The sequence below is a fragment of the Dama dama genome, chromosome 11, assembly GCF_033118175.1.
Source record: "Dama dama isolate Ldn47 chromosome 11, ASM3311817v1, whole genome shotgun sequence".
Lineage (NCBI taxonomy): Eukaryota > Metazoa > Chordata > Mammalia > Artiodactyla > Cervidae > Dama > Dama dama.
This window is the reverse complement of record NC_083691.1, coordinates 88,238,216-88,260,711: the sequence shown is the minus strand read 5'-3', so window position 1 is coordinate 88,260,711 and position 22,496 is coordinate 88,238,216. Positions and strand designations below refer to the sequence as shown.

At 36.1% G+C, this 22,496-nt stretch overlaps 1 protein-coding gene across 4 annotated transcripts in view; it reads left to right on the top strand.

The window, feature by feature from the left end:
* SPAST (spastin) overlaps positions 1 to 17,635 on the top strand; it is a 50,413-nt gene extending 32,778 nt beyond the window's left edge. For all 4 annotated transcript variants that reach the window (XM_061155650.1, XM_061155649.1, XM_061155648.1 and 1 more), the window contains 10 exons: positions 500 to 574; positions 1,514 to 1,585; positions 3,753 to 3,828; positions 4,115 to 4,206; positions 4,348 to 4,427; positions 6,423 to 6,465; positions 7,628 to 7,707; positions 10,297 to 10,367; positions 11,769 to 11,809; positions 17,338 to 17,635. In XM_061155650.1, coding sequence (XP_061011633.1) covers positions 500 to 574; positions 1,514 to 1,585; positions 3,753 to 3,828; positions 4,115 to 4,206; positions 4,348 to 4,427; positions 6,423 to 6,465; positions 7,628 to 7,707; positions 10,297 to 10,367; positions 11,769 to 11,809; positions 17,338 to 17,460 — 753 coding nt within the window. In that variant the 3' untranslated portion in view covers positions 17,461 to 17,635. The remainder of the gene's footprint in view (positions 1 to 499; positions 575 to 1,513; positions 1,586 to 3,752; positions 3,829 to 4,114; positions 4,207 to 4,347; positions 4,428 to 6,422; positions 6,466 to 7,627; positions 7,708 to 10,296; positions 10,368 to 11,768; positions 11,810 to 17,337) is intronic.
* Positions 17,636 to 22,496: the final 4,861 nt, after the last annotated feature.

Here is a 22,496-nt window from a genome sequence, read left to right as displayed (position 1 = left end):
GTGGAGGCCCCCTGCCGTGGGGCACGGGCATCTCGTGGTGGCGGCCCCCTGCCGTGGGGCACGGGCATCTCGTGGTGGCGGCCCCCTGCCGTGGGGCACGGGCTCTGGGGCGCACAGGGTCAGCAGTTGCAGCCGGCGGGCTCAGGAGTTGCGCTTCTCAGGCAGTGGCCTCACAGCCTGTGGCGTCTTCCCAGACTTGTGTCTGAACTTGTGTCCCCTGCATCGGCAGGCGGATTCTTAACCACCGGACCACCAGGGAAGCTCAGTTGCTTTCAAATTTGATCAATAGGAATTTGGTTTTATTTCCCTTTGTTTTCTTCTGTTTTTGGTAATTATAGTAATTTATTGATTATATGTTCTCTTTAGAGCTCTGGGCAACTCTCTTTGGGAGGATGCTACTGATAACAAATAATACTTTTTAAATCACAATTAATACTCAATATGTCTGGAAAAAGTGTCTCCAGAATCACAGTTGTGAACTAAAGTATGTATTTTTAAGTTGTTCACAGGGCTTAGGGCTCCTGCCAGAGGCTTGTTACTCTTTGGTCCACCTGGAAATGGGAAAACAATGCTGGTAAGAATTCTTTTGAAATTGGTATGTTCTATTGAGATATTAAGAGTATAATATGAATAAAAGAAGCATTTCATTGTCACTGAATCTGTTATTTATGATTTGCTTTTTGTGTTATATACCTTCTCCGTCTCCGTCCCTCCCCTCCGCCCACACTGCACATCTCACGGGATCTTAGTTTTCAGATCAGGGTTGAATCCAGGGTCATGGGAGTGAAAGCACTCAGTACTAACCACTGAACCGCCAGGGACTCCCAGGTTTTAAGCTAGTTCTTACTGATGAAGATAGGGGAAAAGCCATGTATGTTATCTCCAGTATAGTTTGATGCTGGGAACAGTGTAATTTTCATTGTTTTCCCAAGTTAAATATTAAAATTTTGCCCTGGAAGAGCTTACCTTACTATATTGAGTATCTTCCTAATCTCTGATTTTTTTTTTCTTTTTTAGCAGGTTTATTTAAATAAAATAATCAGCCTGATACAGATTTCTCCCTTTCTTTTTTTCTAATTGAGGCATAACTGACATACTGATTGTTTTTTCTGTATCATTTTGCCAGAAGTTTTTGCTAGGATCTGAATACCTCTTTTCCTGCATGACTCTGCTACAGGGAAACTAAATAGAGAAAGAGTAACTTTTTCCTTTAGCTGTTTATCTTTCTCTAACCAGTTATCTTCTATAACTGGGAAGAGAATAACACAACCTTCTTTTTTTTTTTCAACCTGTCCCTTTGACATCTCTCTTAGAGAAAGGAGAGTGAGAAGAAGCACAGCTCCTCCTGCACCTTTTCCTCATTGCTGAGCAGGAAATACATTGATTGCTATTTGTTGAAAATTGTGTCATACCTTATGTTTTTAGGAAATGTTTTCTAGAAGTTAAGTTGATCACATGTGGTTACCTTTTTAAAGCAATTGAACTAATATATTTACCCTTCTGATTTTTAAAGGCTAAAGCAGTAGCTGCAGAATCTAATGCAACCTTCTTTAATATAAGTGCTGCAAGTTTAACTTCAAAATATGTGAGTGTTCTTTTTCCAGTATTGTCATGCTTTAAGTTACTGTCTAAATGTTACTGTGTTAAGAATAAATGGCAATAACATTACACAAAGATGTTTTTCTATGAGTTTTATATCTATTACTTACATATTATTTAAATATCCATTTTTTACTCTTCAAAGTAGAAAGTTACGTGCATTTGTTAGGCTCGTTTAAAAGTGAAATTTTTCTGTGAGATTTGTTTGTTGGGGTTGTGTATTAAACTACCACAGACTAGCTGGCTTGAACAATAGAAATTTGGAGGCTAGAAGTACAAGATCAGGTAGTGGCAGAGGTCTCAGTTTTGTAAAGTAATTAAAAGTAACTATATAGTGATACTTTTCCTAGTTAAGTTCTGTTTCCTGTGTGAAATTTTACAAGTAAAACTGTTGTTACAGGAGGCTACCTATATTATGCACATACCAGAGCAGAGAACACTGTCCTGGAAGTTAGGAGATGGGGATGCCAGCCTAACTTAGATACAGAACTGGCCTTAAGAAAGTATCACTTTAGGTTTTACTTCCTTTATAAAGTGGCTTTTTTTTTTAAATGTATTTGCTTATTTTTGACTAGGCTGGGTCTTCATTGACGCGTGCAGGCTTTCTCTAGTTGTGGTGAGCAGGCACTGCTCTCTTGTTGGGAGGCACAGGCTTCCCATGGTGGTGGCTTCTCTCGTTGCGGAGCACGGGCTCGTAGCTGTGCCCCTCAGGCTTAGTTGTTCCCACAGCATGTGGGATCTTCCCAGATCAGGGTTTGAACCCAGGTTCCCTGCACTGAGAGGTGGACTCACCTACTGGATCACCAGGGAAATCTTACAATGTTGAAGTCATAAGAGGTGATCTGTTGCGGTTCCTTCTGGCTCTGAGAATATTTGTTTTGCAGAATTTAAATCTGAGGCTTTTCCTTTTTTTTTTTTTTAATTTAATTATCAATAGAAATAATAGATGCCACCTAGAGGACAAAGTATTTTTTGTAGTAGATTACTGCAAACCTCATGACCCTTTCGAAGCATAGATGCTTTGGTGTGTAGAATGGCTTTAGTATAGTGTTCAAGCCCCTGATAATGTCTTAAGGAGTGTTCATAGACCACCTGGACTACCTAGAAATGCTTTGACATTTATTGACAGTGGTATTGTGAGAATGGATTTTCAAGATGTTTTTAGTAGAGCAAGTTTTGTTTAGGAGTTCAGTTCAGTCGCTCAGTCGTGTCCGACTCTTTGCGACCCCATGAACCGCAGCACACCAGGCCTCCCTGTCCATCACCAACTCCCAGAGTCCACCCAAACTCATGTCCATTGAGTCGGTGATGCCATCCAACCATCTCATCCTCTTTTGTCCCCTTCTCCTCCTGCCCTCAATCTTTCCCAGGATCAGGGTCTTTTCCAATGAGTCGGCTCTTCACATCAGGTAACCAAAGTATTGAAGTTTCAGCTTCAACATCAGTCCTTCCAATTAACACCCAGGACTGATCTCTTTTAGGATGGACTGGCTGGATCTCCTTGCAGTCCAAGGGACTCTCAAGAGTCTTCTCCAACACCACAGTTCAAAAGCATCAATTCTTTGGTGCTCAGCTTTCTTTATAGTCCAACTCTCACATCCGTACATGACCACTGAAAAAACCATAGCCTTGACTAGACGGACCTTTGTTGACAAAGTAATGTCTCTGCTGTTTAATATGCTGTCTAGGTTGGTCATAACTTTCCTTCCAAGGAGTAAGCGTCTTTTCATTTCATGGCTTCAATCACCATCTGCAGTGATTTTGGAGCACGTTCCAATTTACTTGCTTCTATAAATACACCCTGCAGCCTAATGAATATTACTGCATCCCTCTGTCCTCTGGTGTTCCCTCTTCTCAGTAGTTACACCCCAATCTCAAGTCTTAGGAATGCATAGTGAAACAAGACAGAGATATATTTTGTTTTTTTAAAGTACTCACCAGATTCTCTTAAATAATAAATAAGTAGTCTATTTACTAATATTATAAGGAACAATCAATAACCCCCCTCACCCCTGTTCTTTAAACCAAATCTTTGGTTGCTGTAAAGAAAGAGAAGTTAAATTCCTAGGTGCTAGATTTTCAGTAGTGAAATTATAGTGGAAGGAACAATCTTGCATTTTATGGGTTTAACAGTGTACAATGCCTTATTTTAGGTGGGAGAAGGAGAGAAATTGGTGAGAGCTCTTTTTGCCGTGGCTCGAGAACTTCAACCTTCCATAATTTTTATAGGTAAGAACATGTCTTCCAACAGCTTAGTTGAACATTTATAAAATTTCCTTCTCCCAAATGTGAGGGAATGATAGGAAAGATTATTCAGAAGTAAAAAGTTTTCTAAAATTTTTATTGAAGTATAGTTGCAGAAGTAAAAAGTTTTAAAAAAGCACAAGGTTAAAGACTATCCAACAAATTGAGTAGGATACATTATATTAAAAACCTAAATAATAAACTAGGTTAATCTCAGATAACTCATGTAGCTTGTGTTTTAATTAAAGTTTCATCCTTGTATTTCCTCTAGATGAAGTTGATAGCCTTTTGTGTGAAAGAAGAGAAGGAGAACATGATGCTAGCAGACGTCTAAAAACTGAATTTCTAATAGAATTTGATGGTGTACGTATTGATTATGATATTTTTATGTGGTAACATTTTAGTGTATGTATTTTCCAATTGTATGGCCCAAATTAGAAATAGACAACTTCATTGTGTTTTTCTTTATTACTTTAAAAGTATTGAAAAAAATTTGACTTATAGGTACAGTCTGCTGGAGATGACAGAGTGCTTGTAATGGGTGCAACTAACAGGCCACAAGAGCTTGATGAAGCTGTCCTCAGGTAGGGAAATTTATGTGGAAACGCACGCATTTATTACAGATTATTTTCTCCTTCATTCGTCTCACGTATTTTTTGTCTCGTTCATTCTCAGTGTGAAGACTGAATTCATTGTTTTCCTCTCTATATCCATCTTCTGGCCTCTTGTTAGTAAACAAAACTTTTGAGGACAGGACCAGCATATCAGGAAAACTATTTTTAACTTTATGGTTTTAGGCAAATTGCTTATTTCTTCTCAGTTGGATTAAAGTATCTTAAAACTCCAAAACTGATTTTTACCCTGCTAACACAGTTCATGTGAGCTGCATTCTCTCTTCTCATGTGTTTGAGCAAATGTGTTCCGTTTCTACTTGGGAGGACAGTTTGACTCAACATAAAATTGTTGGACCTCCCATTCTTTTCCTGAGGAATTTGTAGCATTGCCTGTTGTTTCTAGGACTGGATGTTGCAGTGTGAAAGTCTGAAGCCAGCCTGCTTTTTATTCACGTTTATGGGTTAACTCAGTAGGGTTAGTGTCTAATCTCCTTTCTACTACTACTGTTACTTTTGTGACCTTTGTTTCTGTGGTGGTTTTTGTTTTCTTTTTTATTGCTTTCCTGTTCTTTGCAATCCCATTTTTCATCTTCTGTTGTCTTTCTTCTTTGAACCTTTCTATCTCATTGAGCTCTTATTTCATAGGAGCCTTTTTTTTTTTGTTTCATTAAATTATTTTCTTGGAGAGACATTTAGTCACAATTTTAATTTGCTTTATGGCAAAATCCTCTTGTGAATGTTCTTCATTTTATCTATTTTATGTTTACTGTATTCTTTCCACTATTTTTTTGGTACTATTTTTTAAAATCAGTCCTATGCTTTTGTCTGTTTTGCCGATTTTATTTGAATAAGGGGAGTTTTCTTGGAGAACCTAATTTTGGAAGGATGTTGTAGAAGAGCTAGAAAAGTAAGATAACAAGGCAAACATCTTGAGTTGTCCTATATACCCTAGACTGGTGGGCAGTCTCCTTGACTCACAACAAAGCCCCACCTGGTAAAGATGTGTACGTGTGTGTAAATAAGAGATTGGGCCGATTTAGTCTTCTTCAACTGAAAAAGATTGGCCATTTCAAGACAGCTTGTCCTCTTGCCAGACTGACTGATATCCTCTTACAAAGATGTTGTGTCTTTGAGTTTCTTTTTTTCAGCCTCATCTCTCTTGTCATTCCTTTACTACTGACTAGGGTCACATGGTCTGCAGAGCCAGTCCTCATGTGCTTGTTTAAATGTGGGGAGGTTAGTTTTATTGCCCCTCAGAGTGTTCTCTGTCTCCTCTGGAAAACTGCTCTGACAACCGAGTCTGGAATTTGCAGTGGCAGGTCCTGTCTGTATTCACTTTTGTCAGTGTAATTTTCACTGCCCTAGGCATGCCTTCTTCGTACGTTTCAGTTCCGTAAGCATTGCCTAGTTTACTGATGATGGAGTTTACATTTCTGTTTCTGTTGTTCTTGTTGGTTTTAGTTGTTTTCAGTTTCAAGGAGATAGCAGAGATCTGTTTCTGCAACTTCTTATATCAGATATTTTGTTTTAAAGTGTTAACTACTGTTAAAAAATACAGATACACGAATGGTTAACTTAGTTCTGACAATACTGAGGATTTTTAGACAGTAACTAGATTTTTTTAATTTTATTGGAGTTTAGTTGATGTACAGTGTTCTGTCATGCCCAGGTGTACGGCGGAGTGCGTCAGTTACACACACACATGTATCCACTCTCTTTTAGGTGCTTTTCCCATGTAGGTCATTACGGAGTATTGGGTAGTCTTCCCTGTGGTATACACAGTAGATCTTTATTAGTTATCTATTTTATATATTTAACCAGAATGTTTTAAAGGGGTGACTTTTTACACTGATGACTACTAAAATATATTCACATGCTTTGAGCATTATACTTAAAGCTTTGTTTTTGTTATTTGCTATTTAAATTCAAACTGTATTTCTGAGATTGCTTGAATCCTTTTTTTAGGCGTTTTACCAAACGGGTTTATGTGTCTTTGCCAAATGAGGAGGTATGTATCCATGTTTGAACTTTTTAATTTTAGGCAGAAACAAGACCTACCATTTAACATTATTACGTCTTCTAGTACATGGTACAGCTGCACTGGAAAGTTTGGCAGTTTCTTAAAAAGATAAACTTACCATAAGACCCCGTGGGCTTCCCAGGTGGCGCAGTGCTAAAGAATCTGCCTGCCAACGCAGGAGACGCAGAAGATGCAGTTCAATTTCTGGGTCAGGAAGATCCCCTGGAGGAGGAAATGGCAACCCACTCCAGTATTCTTGCCTGGAGAAATCCCATGGACAGAGGAGCCTGGAAGGCTGCAGTCCATAGGGTCGCAAAGAATCAGACACGACTTAGCAACTGAGCATGCATGTAAGACTCTAAAATTTTATTCATAAGATTCTACTCAAGAAATGAAAACATATGTCTATACAGACATGTACAAGATTTTTACAACAGCATTATAAATAATAGCCAAGAACTGCAAAAAATCTAGTCATCAGTTGGTGAATAGATAAACAAATGTGGTTATTCCTTTTATTGCTAAATGGTACCATACCATTCCATATATGGTACTTTCACATACTGTAATATGGATGGACCTTAAAAACATTTTATTAAGTGAGGGATGCCAGATGCAAAAGATTACCTATTATATGATTCCATTTATATGAAGTGTCTAAAAAAAGGCTATTCCTAGAAACATAAAGTAGAGTGTGGTTAGCTAAGGCTTTGGGTGGAAGTCAGAATTAATTGCAAACAGACACAGATGAGCTTTTTGGAGTGATAGAAATGTTCTAAAATTGGATTATAGTGATGGTTACACAACTCTAATCTTATTAAAAGTCACTGAATTATAGACTTAAAGTGGGTGAGAGTCCATATTATATGAATCCATAGCTTTAAATTGTGGTTGTCTACCTCAGACCCTTAACATCCTTGGTGGTAGCAGCAGCTATTTGCTTATTAGTGCTTTATTTGGATTAGCTTTTACTCTTTTAGGAACTGTCAAAAAATTGTCATTTTAATAGATACAAGTGAGACTGTAAGAGGTAGAGTGTTTTGTGTAAAATCATAGAGCTTCTAAATGAGAGTTAGGATTTGAACCTAACTCCTGGGTATTTTATTAAGCTAACTCTTAGGACTGATAATTCTTTAATATTTCTTTTCAGACACGACTGCTTTTATTAAAAAATCTATTATGTAAACAAGGAAGCCCATTGACCCAAAAAGAACTAGCTCAACTTGCTAGGTGAGTGATTTGATTTCGTCTATCCTGCAGCTTTTCTTTATTTTTAAGAAGTCTTTTTTCTGTTTTGTTTAAAGTAAGCTCATGTCTGAAACAAGTAATTTATCTGAAAACTTGTTTCATTCTCTACTTCCTTTATCTTCTCACTTATCTCATTTTCTTATGTATGATACCTAAATTTCATTTTCTAAATCCTCTGGAAGACATGACCTATTAGCTATTTGCTAATGATGGTACTATATTTTTTTTTATAAACTTAAGTTGTATTAAGATAATTGTTCAGATGTAAAACATTGCATATTTGCCCACACCAACAGGTATTTTCACTTAAACTTGTTCTTTTGTATTACACATAATTTTTTTTAAACTTTGACATCTTCAACTTTTTTTATAAGCGGTGTATTAAGTAGAAACTGAATATAGGAGATACACTCATGCATTTTTAGTCATTGGAAAAAACTGAAAAAGTAATTTAAAATATTCAACAAGAATGTGAATAGCTAGTATTATTAGTAAAAACTCTTGAGTTCCCAGATACCTATGAAAAAAGAACAAATTCAGTACTTGGAAATATTGAGAGCTGCCTTTGTTATTCCAGTAAAAAATCCACTAATAATGTTTCTGCAGTTACTTAACAGAGTGCATGATAAGTAAATGTGTTTTTCCTGTTCTATTTTCCTCCTCCTCTTGATTTCCCTAGTTCTTAGCTCCCTTTAATAATCTCTTGGCTGCCCAGGCGTTCCCACTTGGCATCCCATTCAGGTGTACCTCTTTTTGCCAATGTCTTCTACCCCAGACCCTTCCTTCACCCTGTCTGTCCTATAGGGTGTCCTACAGATGAAGAAATCTTCCTTGATTGCCCCTCATTCCATCAAGGCAGTTCTTGGTCTAGATAGAGACTCATTAATCTATAGAGAAGTAATTGCAGTTATGTGTCAGTTGGCCAGCAGTGGTTTATAGATGTAACCTTTCCCGGGCACATATTTACAACTTAATGGAGTCTCCTGGAGATGCAACATACCTTAATCTAAAGGAATGGTTCTATTTCCTAGTGCCATACACAAAGATAAACTCAAAATGCATTAAAGACCTAAGTGTAAGACAAGAAACTATAAAATTCTGAGAGGAAAACATAGGCAGAACAGTTGACGACATAATAAATCAAAACAAGATCCTCTATGACCCACCTCCTAGAGTAATGGAAATAAAAGCAAAAATAAACAAGTGGGCCCTAATTAAATTTAAAAGCTTTTGCACTGCAAAGGAAATTATAAACATGGTGAAAAGAAAAGCCTCAAAATGGGAGAAAATAATAGCACATAAAACAACTGAAAAAGGATTAATTTCCAAAATATACAAGAAGCTCAAACAACTCAATACCAGAAAAACAAACAACCCAATCAAAAAGTGGGAAAAAGTCCCTTAACAGACATTTCTCCAAAGAAGACATACAGATGGCTAACAAACCCATGAAAAAATGCTCAACATTGCTCATTATTAAGAGAAATGCAAATCAAAACCACAATGAGATACCCCCTGACACCGGTCAGAATGGCTATCATCAAAAAGTCTATAAACAATAAATGCTGGAGAGGGTGTTGAGAAAAGGGAAGTCTCTTGCACTGTTGGTGGAAATGTAAATTGATACAGCCACTATGGAAGATGGTATGGCAGTTCCTTAAAAAGCTAGGAATAAAACCACCATATGACCCAGCAATCCCACTCCTAGGCATATACCCTGAGGAAACAGAAATTGAAAAAGACACATGTACTCCAGTGTTCATTGCAGCACTATTTACAATAGCTAGAACATGGAAGCAACCTAGATGTCCATCAACAGATGAATGGATAAAGAATCTATGGTACATATACACAATGGAATATTACTCAGCCATAAAAAGGGGATGCATTTGGGTCAGTTCTAATGAAGTGGATGAACCTAGAGCCTACTATACAGAGTGAAGTAAGTCAGAGAAATATAAATATCACATACTACGCATACATATGGAGTCTAGAAAGATGGTACTGATGAGTTTATTTATAGGGCAGCAGTGGAGAAACAGACATAGAGAACAGACTTACGGACATGGGGTGGGGGAGGAAGGAGAGGGTGAGATGTATGGAAAGAGTAACATGGAAATTTACAATGCCGTATGTGGACATAGATAGCCAGTGGGAATTTGCTCTATGACTTGGGGAACTCGAACAGGGGCTCTGTGGCAATCTAGAGGGGTGGGATGGGGAGGGAGGTGGGAGAGAGCTTCATGAGGGAGGGGGGACATATGTATACCTAAGGCTGATTCATGTTGATATTTGGCAGAGAACAAAATTCTGTAAAGCAATTATCCTTCAATTAAAATTAATTAAAAAATAAAAAGGGAATGGTTCTAATGGTGAAAATTTGAGGCATTATAAGGAACCACTAGGTTGTTTTGTTTTTAGTGAGTGGGCCTTCCTGTGCCCTTAAAAATCAAATCACGTAGCTGTCTGCTTGATGACAAAGGCAAGCTAGGGTTTTACCCTCTTATTATGTGGTGATTTTAAATCTGGAAAGGTAAAAATAACTTGCTCTTTCTTCCTTCTCATTCTCAGAATGACTGATGGATACTCAGGCAGTGACCTAACAGCTTTGGCAAAGGATGCAGCACTGGGTCCTATCAGAGGTAGGAATTCCAAAGCTTTAGACACTTAGAACTGTTTGTTATACCATTCAGAAGTTTAAGAAGTCCTTATTGAGAGGTCTTTTTTATTCCTTGGAAAGCAGTAAAGCTGAATCAGTGGAAAACTTCATTAAACTTGACACAGAGTTTCTAGACTTAAGGTTAAGTAACCTTTCTGAGAAAAGCTCTAGATTCATTGGCCACATATGCTCTCTGTAGCATATTCTGCTGCCTGTGTTGATACTGCTTTTGCTGTTTCTTCTTCCTCTTCCTTTTCCTGCTCTTCATTCTCCTCCTTCCTCCTCTTCCTTCTCCTCATCCTCCTCCTTCATGCCCCTCCCCCCACTTTTTTTCCCACAACACAGAAAATGTGAAATCATTCTTAGTTCACAGACCATATAAGGACAGTCCATGGATCATTGTACCATGAATCTTGTTCTAGACAGCAGACTTTGCAACTTGATAGTAGGTTAGCAGCAAAAAAAAAAAAAACTCTCAAGAATAAGAGAGCTTTTTTAAGCAAGTGAAAAAGAATAATAAAGGGAAAATGTTCTTATCTATTTTATGGTTCTTTTCAGTTCAGTATTCTGTCACTTGAAATTAATGTGTGTAGGAAACTTATATAAATAGATGTTTTTACTTTTATCATTATATGTTGTCTTTTGAAAAATTGCAGCAGAGTATATCATTCATTGCTTTGTTTGATTCTGAAGTACCACATCTGTCATTGCTGGGTTATGTTAAACTCAGGGTGATAATCACTCTAGAGTAGATGTTCTCAGCTGCTTTTCCACAGGCAGCATGGGAAGTGGACGGGTGATGCTCCCAGCTTTGCACTCCGATTACTGGCTATGATGGCAAAATAGAACATGGAACATGCAACTTCAAATCTCTCTCTCACAGTCAAACAGACTACTAGTTAAGAACTGCTGCTTTAGAGAGTAATAAATATAACCTTGAGAATATATTTTGAAACTCTGGGTAAGGCATTTTAGTCAAGCTTTCATTATGCTGGAGGCGTAACATCTTGTTCAGATACTGAACTCAGAAACATTAGCTAATGTATAAATCGTTTGTATTTTGGGGGATATGTTAGCTATTATTCTGGGGGAGAAAAAAGTTGTTGGCTTAAAACAACTAATGACTTTTGTAAAGAAGTTGCATTATTTTAAGTTTACTTTTAGATTTATAGATTCTATTGTTCTTGAGCAATATATGAAGAAACCGATGCCTTCCTAGGAAAGAATATTAGTCTAAGCATTTATAAATTGTATGTGGTCTTATTATTAATCTGTTTTTCTCAATATAATTTATATTGAACATGTACTTTTAGATTATTGAACTTTGTTAATTTAAACTTGGAAGTCTTTTTTTCTCTAAGTGGCTCATTTTTATATTTTACAGAACTGAAACCAGAACAAGTGAAGAATATGTCTGCCAGTGAGGTAAATTGTTTTATAATTATCTTTCTTTTGTCTGGTCCTGTAGATTGTAAGATGTATCTTTTGTCTGGATTTTTCCAGTTTGATTAGAAACCGGAAAAAATTTACTTTTGCTTCATTTCAAAATATGGAGGACTGTCAAATGACGGTCTCCTTTGGTAATGCACAAAATATATTATACATAATCATTAAATCATTTTCTGTCAAATCATTATATAAATACTAAACAAAACAAACTTATAGGCAACTTGAGAATTTTATACACTGTAAAGATGGCATATAACAGGTAATGTTTGTTTTCTTTCTTATAAAAGCAATACAGTTTCCATTATAACATAATTTGTTACATCTTAAAAGTATGGTAGGTCCCCTTATGAGATGCTGAAGCATTACTTTTGAAAAAAAATTGCCTGAAAAATATAGAATTGGATATGCAGAATGATCATAACTATGTAATCATACATTTTAAATCAGATTTAAATTATGTAACTTACTTCTCGGAGCTCAGATAGCACCTGAGACATTACTAACCAAAGAGACTTCATTCTTGGCATAGAATAGAGAATAGAACTCCACTGGAGTTCAAGTGTGAACTCAAAAAAAAAAAAAAAAAAAAACCCAACAAAAACCCCCAGAGACGTGGACTGGAGGCTGGCAAGGGTTTTGCACATTGCAGACAATTCTGTCCAAGTATTAATAGTGAAATCTTAATATAGAGAATGAGTGTACTTGAGTATGAGTACATTCTGGCAGTCCTTTTTCTTCAAGCTTCCAGGTAAATTTGAGGTTATTATCTTCAGGCATCTTGTGCATAGTGGTTAACCAGCTGCATTGCTAAGAAAGCCTTCATACTTCTTGCAACCACCCTTTTCCATTGCAACAGTCTAGTTTACCTGGAGTGTATGTGACATGAATGAAGCTTTTTAGGAATAAAGAATTCCACATGTCATATACTTTGGTGTTTAGCTATGATTACCTTTAAAATTCACATTTAAAGTATAGTTTCATGTTCCTCTTATCTGACTCATTATTTTGATTCCCTATATTTCTAACTTAAAAAAAAGTATTAGTACTAAGTGTCTTGAGGGCTTTTTAGCTTATGTATAAATTATTAACACTATCCCATCAATATATTATTTTTTAAATGTTCTTTTAGCATAAACCTAATATGTGCTTTTCTATCCAAAAAGTAAGCACTGTGCATGAATTATTTCTTTCCCACACACCACTCTCCCTTGCCTTGGACTCAGGACAGGAAGACCTGGTATTTCATATATATACCCTGGCCCCCCTAGATGAAAATTGAAGAAAGGTCTATTGTGTGACACTTTTGGCCTCTGTCTTGGTCCTGTGAACAGACCATAAAGAATGAAGGAGCTAATCAAGGCCATAAGTAATGAACTACAACCATCAGCTGGCAAATGATTTTTAATAAGAAGTTGTCTACTAATTCCTAATCAACTTCTGCAAAATCCACTGAGCCCCATGTCTGCAAGTATTCCTCACTTTATCGCAAGTGCCTCAGCCCTGGCATTTTCTGTGAATAAGAAAACCCACTCCGGTATTCTTGCTTGGAGAATTCCATAGACAGAGGAGCCTGGCAGGCCCCAGTCCATAGGGTCACAAAGAGTCAGACACCACTGAGCAACTAACACTTTCACTTTTTCACTTTCAACCATTCGGAAGCCCACTAAAAACCTATAAATGGATGCTTGGATATACCTTCATTAGTACCTTATACTAATTTTATGAAAGCAAGTGGGTGGCTTAGGGAATAGGAGAAATTCTTAGGAATCTGTCCATAATTATTTCATGAGAAAGAAACCTGTTTTCTGTTGATGGTGGATTTATTAAGCTTTATGTTTTACCCATCCTGAGAATTAGACCTACAACTAAACTTTAACATTTTTCTTCTTCATTGAACAAACTGAACTTAAATATAGTTCCCATTTTACTTGAAGAATAAATTGAGTCTGTTTTCTTTTTTTAGTAACTCTTCTAGAGTCATGATTTTAAAATAAGGTAATTTTGTGGCAGTAGGTATCTATTACCATATAACAAAACTTCCCACAAAATTTAGCAGCTTAAATCACATGTGTTTATCATCTCACATTTTCACAGAGAAAGGAATATGGGCACAGTTTAGCTGAATCCTCCACTTCAAACTCTCTGAGGGCTGCAGTCAAGGCATTGGTCTAGGGTTTCTTACAAAGCTGTAATCAGGATGTTGTCTGGGGCTATAGTCATTATAAGGCTTAAACTAGAAAGATCTGCTTCCAGGCTCACGTGTTTTTTTGTGTTTTGTGGGTTTTTTTTTTTTTTTTTTTTGCCAGATTAATTTCCTCTTGTGTTGTTGGCCTGAAAGCCTCAGTTTTCTCTGTTTATTGGCTGGAAGCCACCTTCTGTTCCTTGTCACATAGGCCTCTCCAACATAGTAGTTTGCTTCATCAAAGCCAGTGAGCCAGGAAGAGAATAGAGAGTGCCAGCAGGATGGAAGTCATAGTCTTGATGACCTAATCATGGAAGTCACATCTCAGCACGTTTGCTGTAGTCTGTTCTTCGGTCCAGTCTACACTCGGGAGGGGATTACACAAGGGCATATATAACAAGAGATGGAATCATTAGGAGACATAGCAGGAGATACCTGCCATGTCTGTAAATCAGTTTAATTTTATGTTTAATGGGTCACACTTGGCCAGCAAAATCTGCTTTTGTATTAAGATAAGCCCTCTCAACTCTATTTTAGAACTCTGAAAAACGTTGTTGCTTTCTGGGAGCAAGGCACACCTTGAAATTGCCTATTCCAAGAATAGAATCAGCAACTTTAGGAACCTGGGTTCATTTTAATGGAGAATAATTTAAAGACTGTGTGTCAAAATGCACACTGCTTTGTTTTTATTAGTTTGGATGTTAAGTTAGCCTATTCCAATGACAGCCTAAAAATACAAATTTTTTAAAGTATCATGAATTCATTCTAACAGACTACATTTATTTCAGTATTACAGTGTAACATATCTACTTGAATTGTATCTTGTATTTTAAAAATATGTAAGCCATTTCATTATTTTAAACTAAATTTTGTCTATTTATTTGGCTGTGTTGGGTCTTCGAGGTGGCACGTGGATCTTCCTTGCATTCTGTGGGATCCTGCATGGTGGTGCACAGACTCTCTAGTTGTGGTTTGCGGGCTCTCTAGTTGTGGCACATGGGCTCCAGACTACGCAGGCTTTAGTAGTTGCTCTGCAGCATATGGGATCTTAGTTCCCTAACCAGGGATCGAATCTGTGTCCCCTGCTTTAAAGGTGGATTCTTAACCTCTGGACCACCAGAGAAGTCCCTAAATTTTAGATAGCAGTACTAAAACTTAAAACTACTGAATTATAAAAAAAATAACATGAAAGTACTTTTTTGTGATCATTCCACTAATAATGTGTGTCATTGTTACACACACTGTTACACTGTTAAAGTTTTTGCTTCTACTGTATACTTTTATGCAATTTATTTTTAACCTAATGGTCTTAATAATTTGGTAACAGCTTTTAGTTATTAGTCCTGGCTTATGAGTTGATGTTTATAAAGCACTGAAAGTCTGGCAACAGTGAATACTGCATAAAAAAAGTGAAAGTGTTAGTCACTTAGTCATGGTCGACTCTTTGCAACCCCATGGACTGTAGCTCATCAGGCTCCTCTGTCCATGGAATTCTACTGTATAGGTATCCATTAAATAACTGACCTGGGTCTCCTGCAATGCAGGCAGATTCTTTACCATCTGAGCCACCAGGGAAGCCCTAATTTAAAAATACATAAATACTAAATAATGGCAACCTTTTACAGAGATCAAGGAAATCCATTCTGTTTTCTTACTAATTTTCTTAATCTATGCAATGTTGATATTAGAGAGGATATGAAGAAGTTAGATTGGGTTTTTTATAAGTAATAAAAAGAATATATGCAATCTAGATGTCTATCAACAAATGAATAGATAAAGAAGTTGTATACATATATACAATGGAATATTACTCAGCCATAAAAAGAAACGAATTTGAGTCAGTTCTAGTGAGGTAGATGAACCTAGAGGCTGTTTGACAGAGTTAAGTAAGTCAGAAAGAGAATAACAAATACCATGTGTTAATGCATACGTATGAAATCTAGAAAAATGGTACTGATGAACCTATTTGTAGGGCAGTAATAGAGACATAGACATAGAGAACAGACTTGTGTACCACAGCAGGGGAAGGAGAGGATGGGACAAATTGAGAGGGTAGCACTGAAACATATTCATTACCACACGTAAATGGTAGCCAGTGGGAATGCGCCGTATGACGCAGGGAGCTCGATTTGGTGGGCTGGGAGGTGGGAAGGAGGTTCAAGAGGAGGGACATATGTACACCTGTGGCTGATTCATGTTGGTGTATGGCAGAAACTAACAACATTACAAAGCAGTTATCCTCCAATTAAAAGTAAATTTTAGGACTTCCCAGGTGGCGCAGTGGATGAGAATCCATCTGCCAGTGCAGAGGACATGGGTTCGATTCCTGGCCCAGGAAGATTCCACATGCTGCGGAGCAACTAAGCCTGTGTGTCACAACTACTGAAATCTGCATGCTCCAGGGCCTGCAAGAGTAGCCCCTACTCTCCGTAATTAGAGAAAGCCCTCACGCACCACTGAAGACCCAGCGCAGCCATAAATAAATAAAATTTAAAATAAATTTTTAAATGTAAATTTAAAAAAATACTGATAAGTATCAGTTGAAGTTTTGTCTCCAGTTCTTCTTATTTGGGGGCAAAATATACATGTAAATATGTGATAATTTTTAATTGACCACTTTGTGCCAGATTCCATTTTATCTTTTAAAAACTTAGGTATTTATTAACTCATTTATTAACTCATTTTTGTTTTACTCTATATTCTCAAAACCAATTAAAAATCTCAGAAAATAATATCAAATTAATACAAAAATGTATTAAAAGCAATAATAATAAAATTTTAGACATAAGCATCCTCCATGTTGTATTAAGAGCAATATTTCCTTCAGAGTCCCATGTGCATCTTGTAAACTCTTTTTCCTTTTCTGAGAAACATGAATTTAGCTAGAGTATGCTTGTGGTGAGTGAGACTTGAGAATGTAAAATTTCCTGAAACCATGCAGAAGAAAAATTGGAAGGAGATAACCCAAATAGTGGTTGTATATCTGAGTAGTGGGATTGTGTTTCTAATTGTGAATATTTTGTCTGGTTTTCTGTAATGATTGTGTTTTGTTTTTATAGTGGGAAAATACTGTGACTTAAAATGTTAATACCTAAGAAGCCAAACACATGAAATGAAAGTATATTATTTGGTAGGATTTCTTAAATAGGAAACTTGCCTAATATATAATAATATGTAAAATAAGATGATTGGCATGATTTTCTAAGAATACATCTACATATATTTTAGCATTAACAAACAAAGCATAAATTTTAGCCACCATTGGGTCGGCTATTGTATATGTGATAATCATTTGTATTGTGTGCTTTTTTTTTATATCTAGATGAGAAATATTCGATTATCTGACTTCACCGAATCCTTAAAAAAGATAAAACGCAGTGTGAGCCCTCAAACCTTAGAAGCATACATACGTTGGAACAAGGACTTTGGAGATACCACTGTGTAAGCCTGCAGAATGTTTACTTTTCAAGAGAAAAACATAACATCTTCGATGAATAGTTTTATCAGCTACGGAAAGTCTGCCTAAGTTTACAGGACTTTTCAGAGTCTTACAATTACTTGTGCACCCCAGAAGATGAACCATAAAATAAATTTAAATAAAGTATACAATGCAAATGGAATATTTTTGTTTAAGGCCTTCTTGCCTTGATGGTCACGGATATCCCAATGGGCACTGTAAGTCAAAACACAACAAAAACGGAATCTGGTCATCTTTACCAACATAATCGTAATGTAAATAGTAATTTGTATATTATGTTGCAGATGAAAGTATTCCAGAGACAGTGAATGGTAGAAGACACAAGAGCCTTTGGTGGTTTGTCTTCTGACATCTTTTCTTAAAATAGTCATTTTTCCTGTTTTCATTTCCTACTGTTGTCTTTACTATGGGTGATTGGAATGCCGAACACTGTTGTTGTTTTTTTTTTTCTTTTTACAAATTGTGTGCCAAATGAAACTTTTTCCTATGTAACAGTAGTAGGAAAAAGAATTTTGAAGGTTTTTTTTCTTCTTCATACATCTACAGACATTAAAAATGTTTTCTTTTCACTTTTTATTTTTTCTACTACCTTTCTACCAAACAATTTGGAAAGCAATACGATAGTAACAAAACAAAACAAATCTAGTGAAAGGAGGAGAAATTTTGAAGTTTTCAGGTACTCTGTCATCATACAACATGTAGACCAGTCCTCCTGTGACCTGTAGTATTTTTTTTCTAATATGTTTGTCAGAGATCTATTGTAGACTGTTAACTTATTCCTAATGGAATTTATTTTCTGCTAGAATTATTCTAATATTTAAGAAAGCCAATTTTAACCACTGTGAAAGTGGTTCCTGTGCAAGAGAAGGGAAATACTGGGAATGAAGACATTTCTAATTTATTGCTTATTACTTTCTTACTGTTTACAGGATAATTACAAGCCAGTGGATCTACCATGTTTTATTAATCCTTCCAATGAAACTTTAAAAAATTACTGAATTTTTATACATTGCATACATTTTATAGGTTTCTTGTGCTCACTTTGTTAACTAAAAAGTTTTAGTCTGTTAATCTGCCTTTTGTTCCCCAAAAATGTACAGTAATTCCATTTCTTGTTTGTATGTGTGGGTTTTTGTTATAAAAATGTCCTTGTAGGAAGTAGAGACTCATATCATGGCCTTCTAAATATTGTAATAAAGGCAAATGGATATTTGCCATTAGTTTACTGGTTAAAAGTTTGTTTACAGAAATCGTCTTTGGTGCTTTTATGTAAAATGTCATGAGTGGAAAGAATAATTTTATAGTGGTAACAAATATTTCTTTTTTAGGAAAAATATCTTTGGTTTTGAGAAAATATATTAAAGTTAACTTGCCCTCACTGGATAAGAATTTTATAATGAAGACGTACATTCTTCTTAACTTCACTCTTTCTTATCTTAAAGATTTATCTAAATATAGAAGATGTATGATTACATGCTGTTTGTAGCAATAACTTAAATCATGTCTCCTCTAATCATAGAACTCCCGGGATAATAAAAATGAGGGTTGAGATAAACAGAAAAAAAATTTTTAAGCCAAAACCGTGATATTTTAGGTCATGAGTAGGATCTTTTTAAGGTCTCAAACATTATAGTATCCATTATAAAATACTGATAATGAAAGATGATGAAAATATACACGATAAGAATGGTGAACATCCCAAATTAAAACATTTTCAATAAAGCTCATAAAATTTCATTTTTTAATTTTCATTTGGAAAAAGATTATTGATAACTGGTAGGTTGTATTAAAAGTCCACGTGCTTTAAACTTACAACTTTTAAACTACAAACTCCTTTAAAATTGTCATAATATTATATACATTAATTGTAGCTCATTTATTGGGAAAAGTTTTAGATAACAGACCTCACATGTTACATAAAAAATTAATATTGTCATAAACATTGAGTCAAAATTATATTACTGTATGCACATCCATGTATGGAAGTTAATTTCCTGATCAAGTCTGAAATTGAACTTAGTGCTAGAGAACAATTTTCTTTGACTTACATTACCTAAGTTTTATTTTAAGCTGTGTTTCTCTCATAGAAGGGCCATAAAAGTAGAGTAATTATATGGTAGGACGTGTAAGGTTTTGGTTTGATCTTTTTCAATAAAGATAGAAGTTGCTGAGGATTTCCGAAAGAATATTAGACTCAGATTGTGACCTTGTAGGTTGTGCACTGAGCTCTGTACCATATTATTTAGTGAAAGGTAATGTTTGAACCTTTGTGTGCTCTTCATGTTACTATGGCAGAGTTTTGTAGACTAAATGAAACCTTTCTGATGTACTGGACTTTGAGCCAATGGAAAGAATCAGTACTATCTTTCCAGATATCTTAAGGGTAAAAGCTTATTCTAAGACAGTCTGCCAAATGAGGTTATTAGGTTTCTGACTTGTAAATATGCTTTGTGCTTGGAAAGAATTGGAGGAAAAGGAGATACTAGAACTCTAATTTAATATACAGCAGTCTTTGTTTATAGTGTAAAATTCATTATATTTTGTACAAAAACTAATTCTTTTGGTAGAATGAACCATTTACAGTTTGTTTTTGGGCTTTGAGTCAAAGGATTTTCCTTTAAATGCTTGTCTCAGTTTTACTCTGGTCTTTTGTACTTTTCTTCAGAAGAAATGAATTAAAAGATTCAGCTGCATAAGTGGGTTTTTATCCTAATGGATTGGAAATAAATTATAAACTTTATTTTGCCTTTAATTTATTTGAAACTTTTTGAGATTTCAGAGGTTGTAGTCTGGTATTGAAGGAGTAGCTTGTATTGAACTGACTCTTGCCAATAACAATTACAAACTCTGAACAAAATATAAAAAGCTGTGATTAGAAGACTAGAGAGCAGTCAAAAATGGGCAAAAACAACACAAGATCATATAGTAGAAGAGATCCACATTAACTAGGTTTCACCATGAGAGCAACTTGCAACATCTGCAGTGTGCTTCGAAATAGAATTCAAGGAGCATGTGACAGTCTTAATGGGCTGAGGAGTCATTTTGTGCTTCTAGAACAGTTTGAAATTGGGAGGGAAATTTTGAAAAGGAGAGATCTAAGTCCCCAAATCTGCCTGCAAATTCTTTTCAAATGCTTGTTGGATTCTGAAATTACATCTGTGCAGTGTGACAGTCAGGAAGAATCCAGGAGAAAGCAGTAGTTGAAATCCAAAGAGTAGTTGTAGCAGTTGCTGGACGAATAGAGTTTGAAATTCAGATTCCAATAAGAGGGGTTTTAGTAAACACTTCTGGTTCTCCATTGACACCCGAAAAGGGCCATGGCTGAGGAGGAAGGACAGTCCATCCTAGAACTAAGGGCTGTACTTTAGAACTCTGGGCATAGCTAGAAGAAACTCGCTGAAACAAAGCTTAAAATCAGGCTTTCACAACATCAAGGTTATTCTTTAGTAATTTAACAGCTAGCCAGAATGAAACATTGTTAAAACAGGATCCAGAGCCTTTACAACATGTCAATTTCACAAAGCCCAGCAAAAATAATAAACATACAAAGAAAAATGATATGATCCATAATCAACAGAAAATCTATAGAAGCAGAAACACAGATGACTACCTTGGAATTAACAGAAAATTATTTCTTAACAGCTTTAAAATACATTAAAAAAGTTACAAGGGAAAAGGATGGATTAATAGATAGGATTCTTAGCAGAAAAATAGAAACTGAAAACCAAGTAGAAAGTCTGTGATTATAAATTATGAAATGAATGACAGTGTCTGAAATTTTAAAAATCACTGGGTGGGCTTAACAGTAAACTGGGTGCATCAGAGATAAGAAAACAGGAAGGCAGTTAATATAATTATCAAAGTGGAGCACAGAGAAAGAAAGAAACATTTCAGACCTGTGGGACAGAGTCAGTCTAATGTACATGTACTTTGACATCCAAAAGGACAGTACAGGCAGAGAATGGGGCAACAGAAATATTTGAAGCAGTAATGCCTGGGATTTCCCAAAATTGTTGTAAGACATGAACTTACAGGTCCAAGAAGTTCAGTGAACTCCAAGCAGAATCAATTCAACAAAGATCACATCTGAGTACATCCTTTGCAAAACACACACACATGCACAAAACCAAATCAATTAAAATAAATATCAAAAGCAGCCAGCAAAGGGAATTACACTTGAATAAAGCAAAAATGGTGCATAACTTCATTTGAAACAATGGAATCCAGGAAATGATGGAGTGACATTTTTAAAGTGTAAAAACTATACAATACTATGTAAAAAAAAAGGTGAACACTGGACCTACTGTGTAGCATAGGAAACTATATTCAATATCTTACAATAACATATCATCAAAAAGAATCTGAAAGAATATATAACTGAAATCACTTGACTATACACCTGAAACATGATGTTGTTCAGTTGATTAATCGTGTCTGATTCATTGCAACCCCATGGACTGCAGCACAATAGGCTTCCCTGTACTTCACCATCTCCCAGAGTTTGCTCAAACTCATGTCCATTGAGTTGGTGGTGCCCTCCAACCATCTCATCAACAACTCTGGAACTCAACTATACATCAATTTAAAAAATAAGTGCAAAAATAAAAGTTAACCTAAAATTTTGTGTTCAGTTTACTCGCTCAGTCATGTCTGACTCTGCGACCCCATGAATCGCAGCACACCAGGCCTCCCTGTCCAACACCAACTCCCGGAGCTTACTCAAACTCATGTCTATCAAGTTGGTGATGCCATCCAGCCATCTCATTCTCTGTCGTCCCCTTCTCTTCCTGCCCCCAATCCCTCCCAGCATCAGGGTCTTTTCCAATGAGTCAACTCTTCCCATGAGGTGGCCAAAGTATTGGAATTTCAGCTTCAGCATCAGTCCTTCCAATGAACACCCAGGACTGATCTCCTTTGGGATGGACTGGTTGGATCTCCTTGCAGTCCAAGGGACTCTCAAGAGTCTTCTCCAACACCACAGTTCAAAAGCATCAATTCTTCGG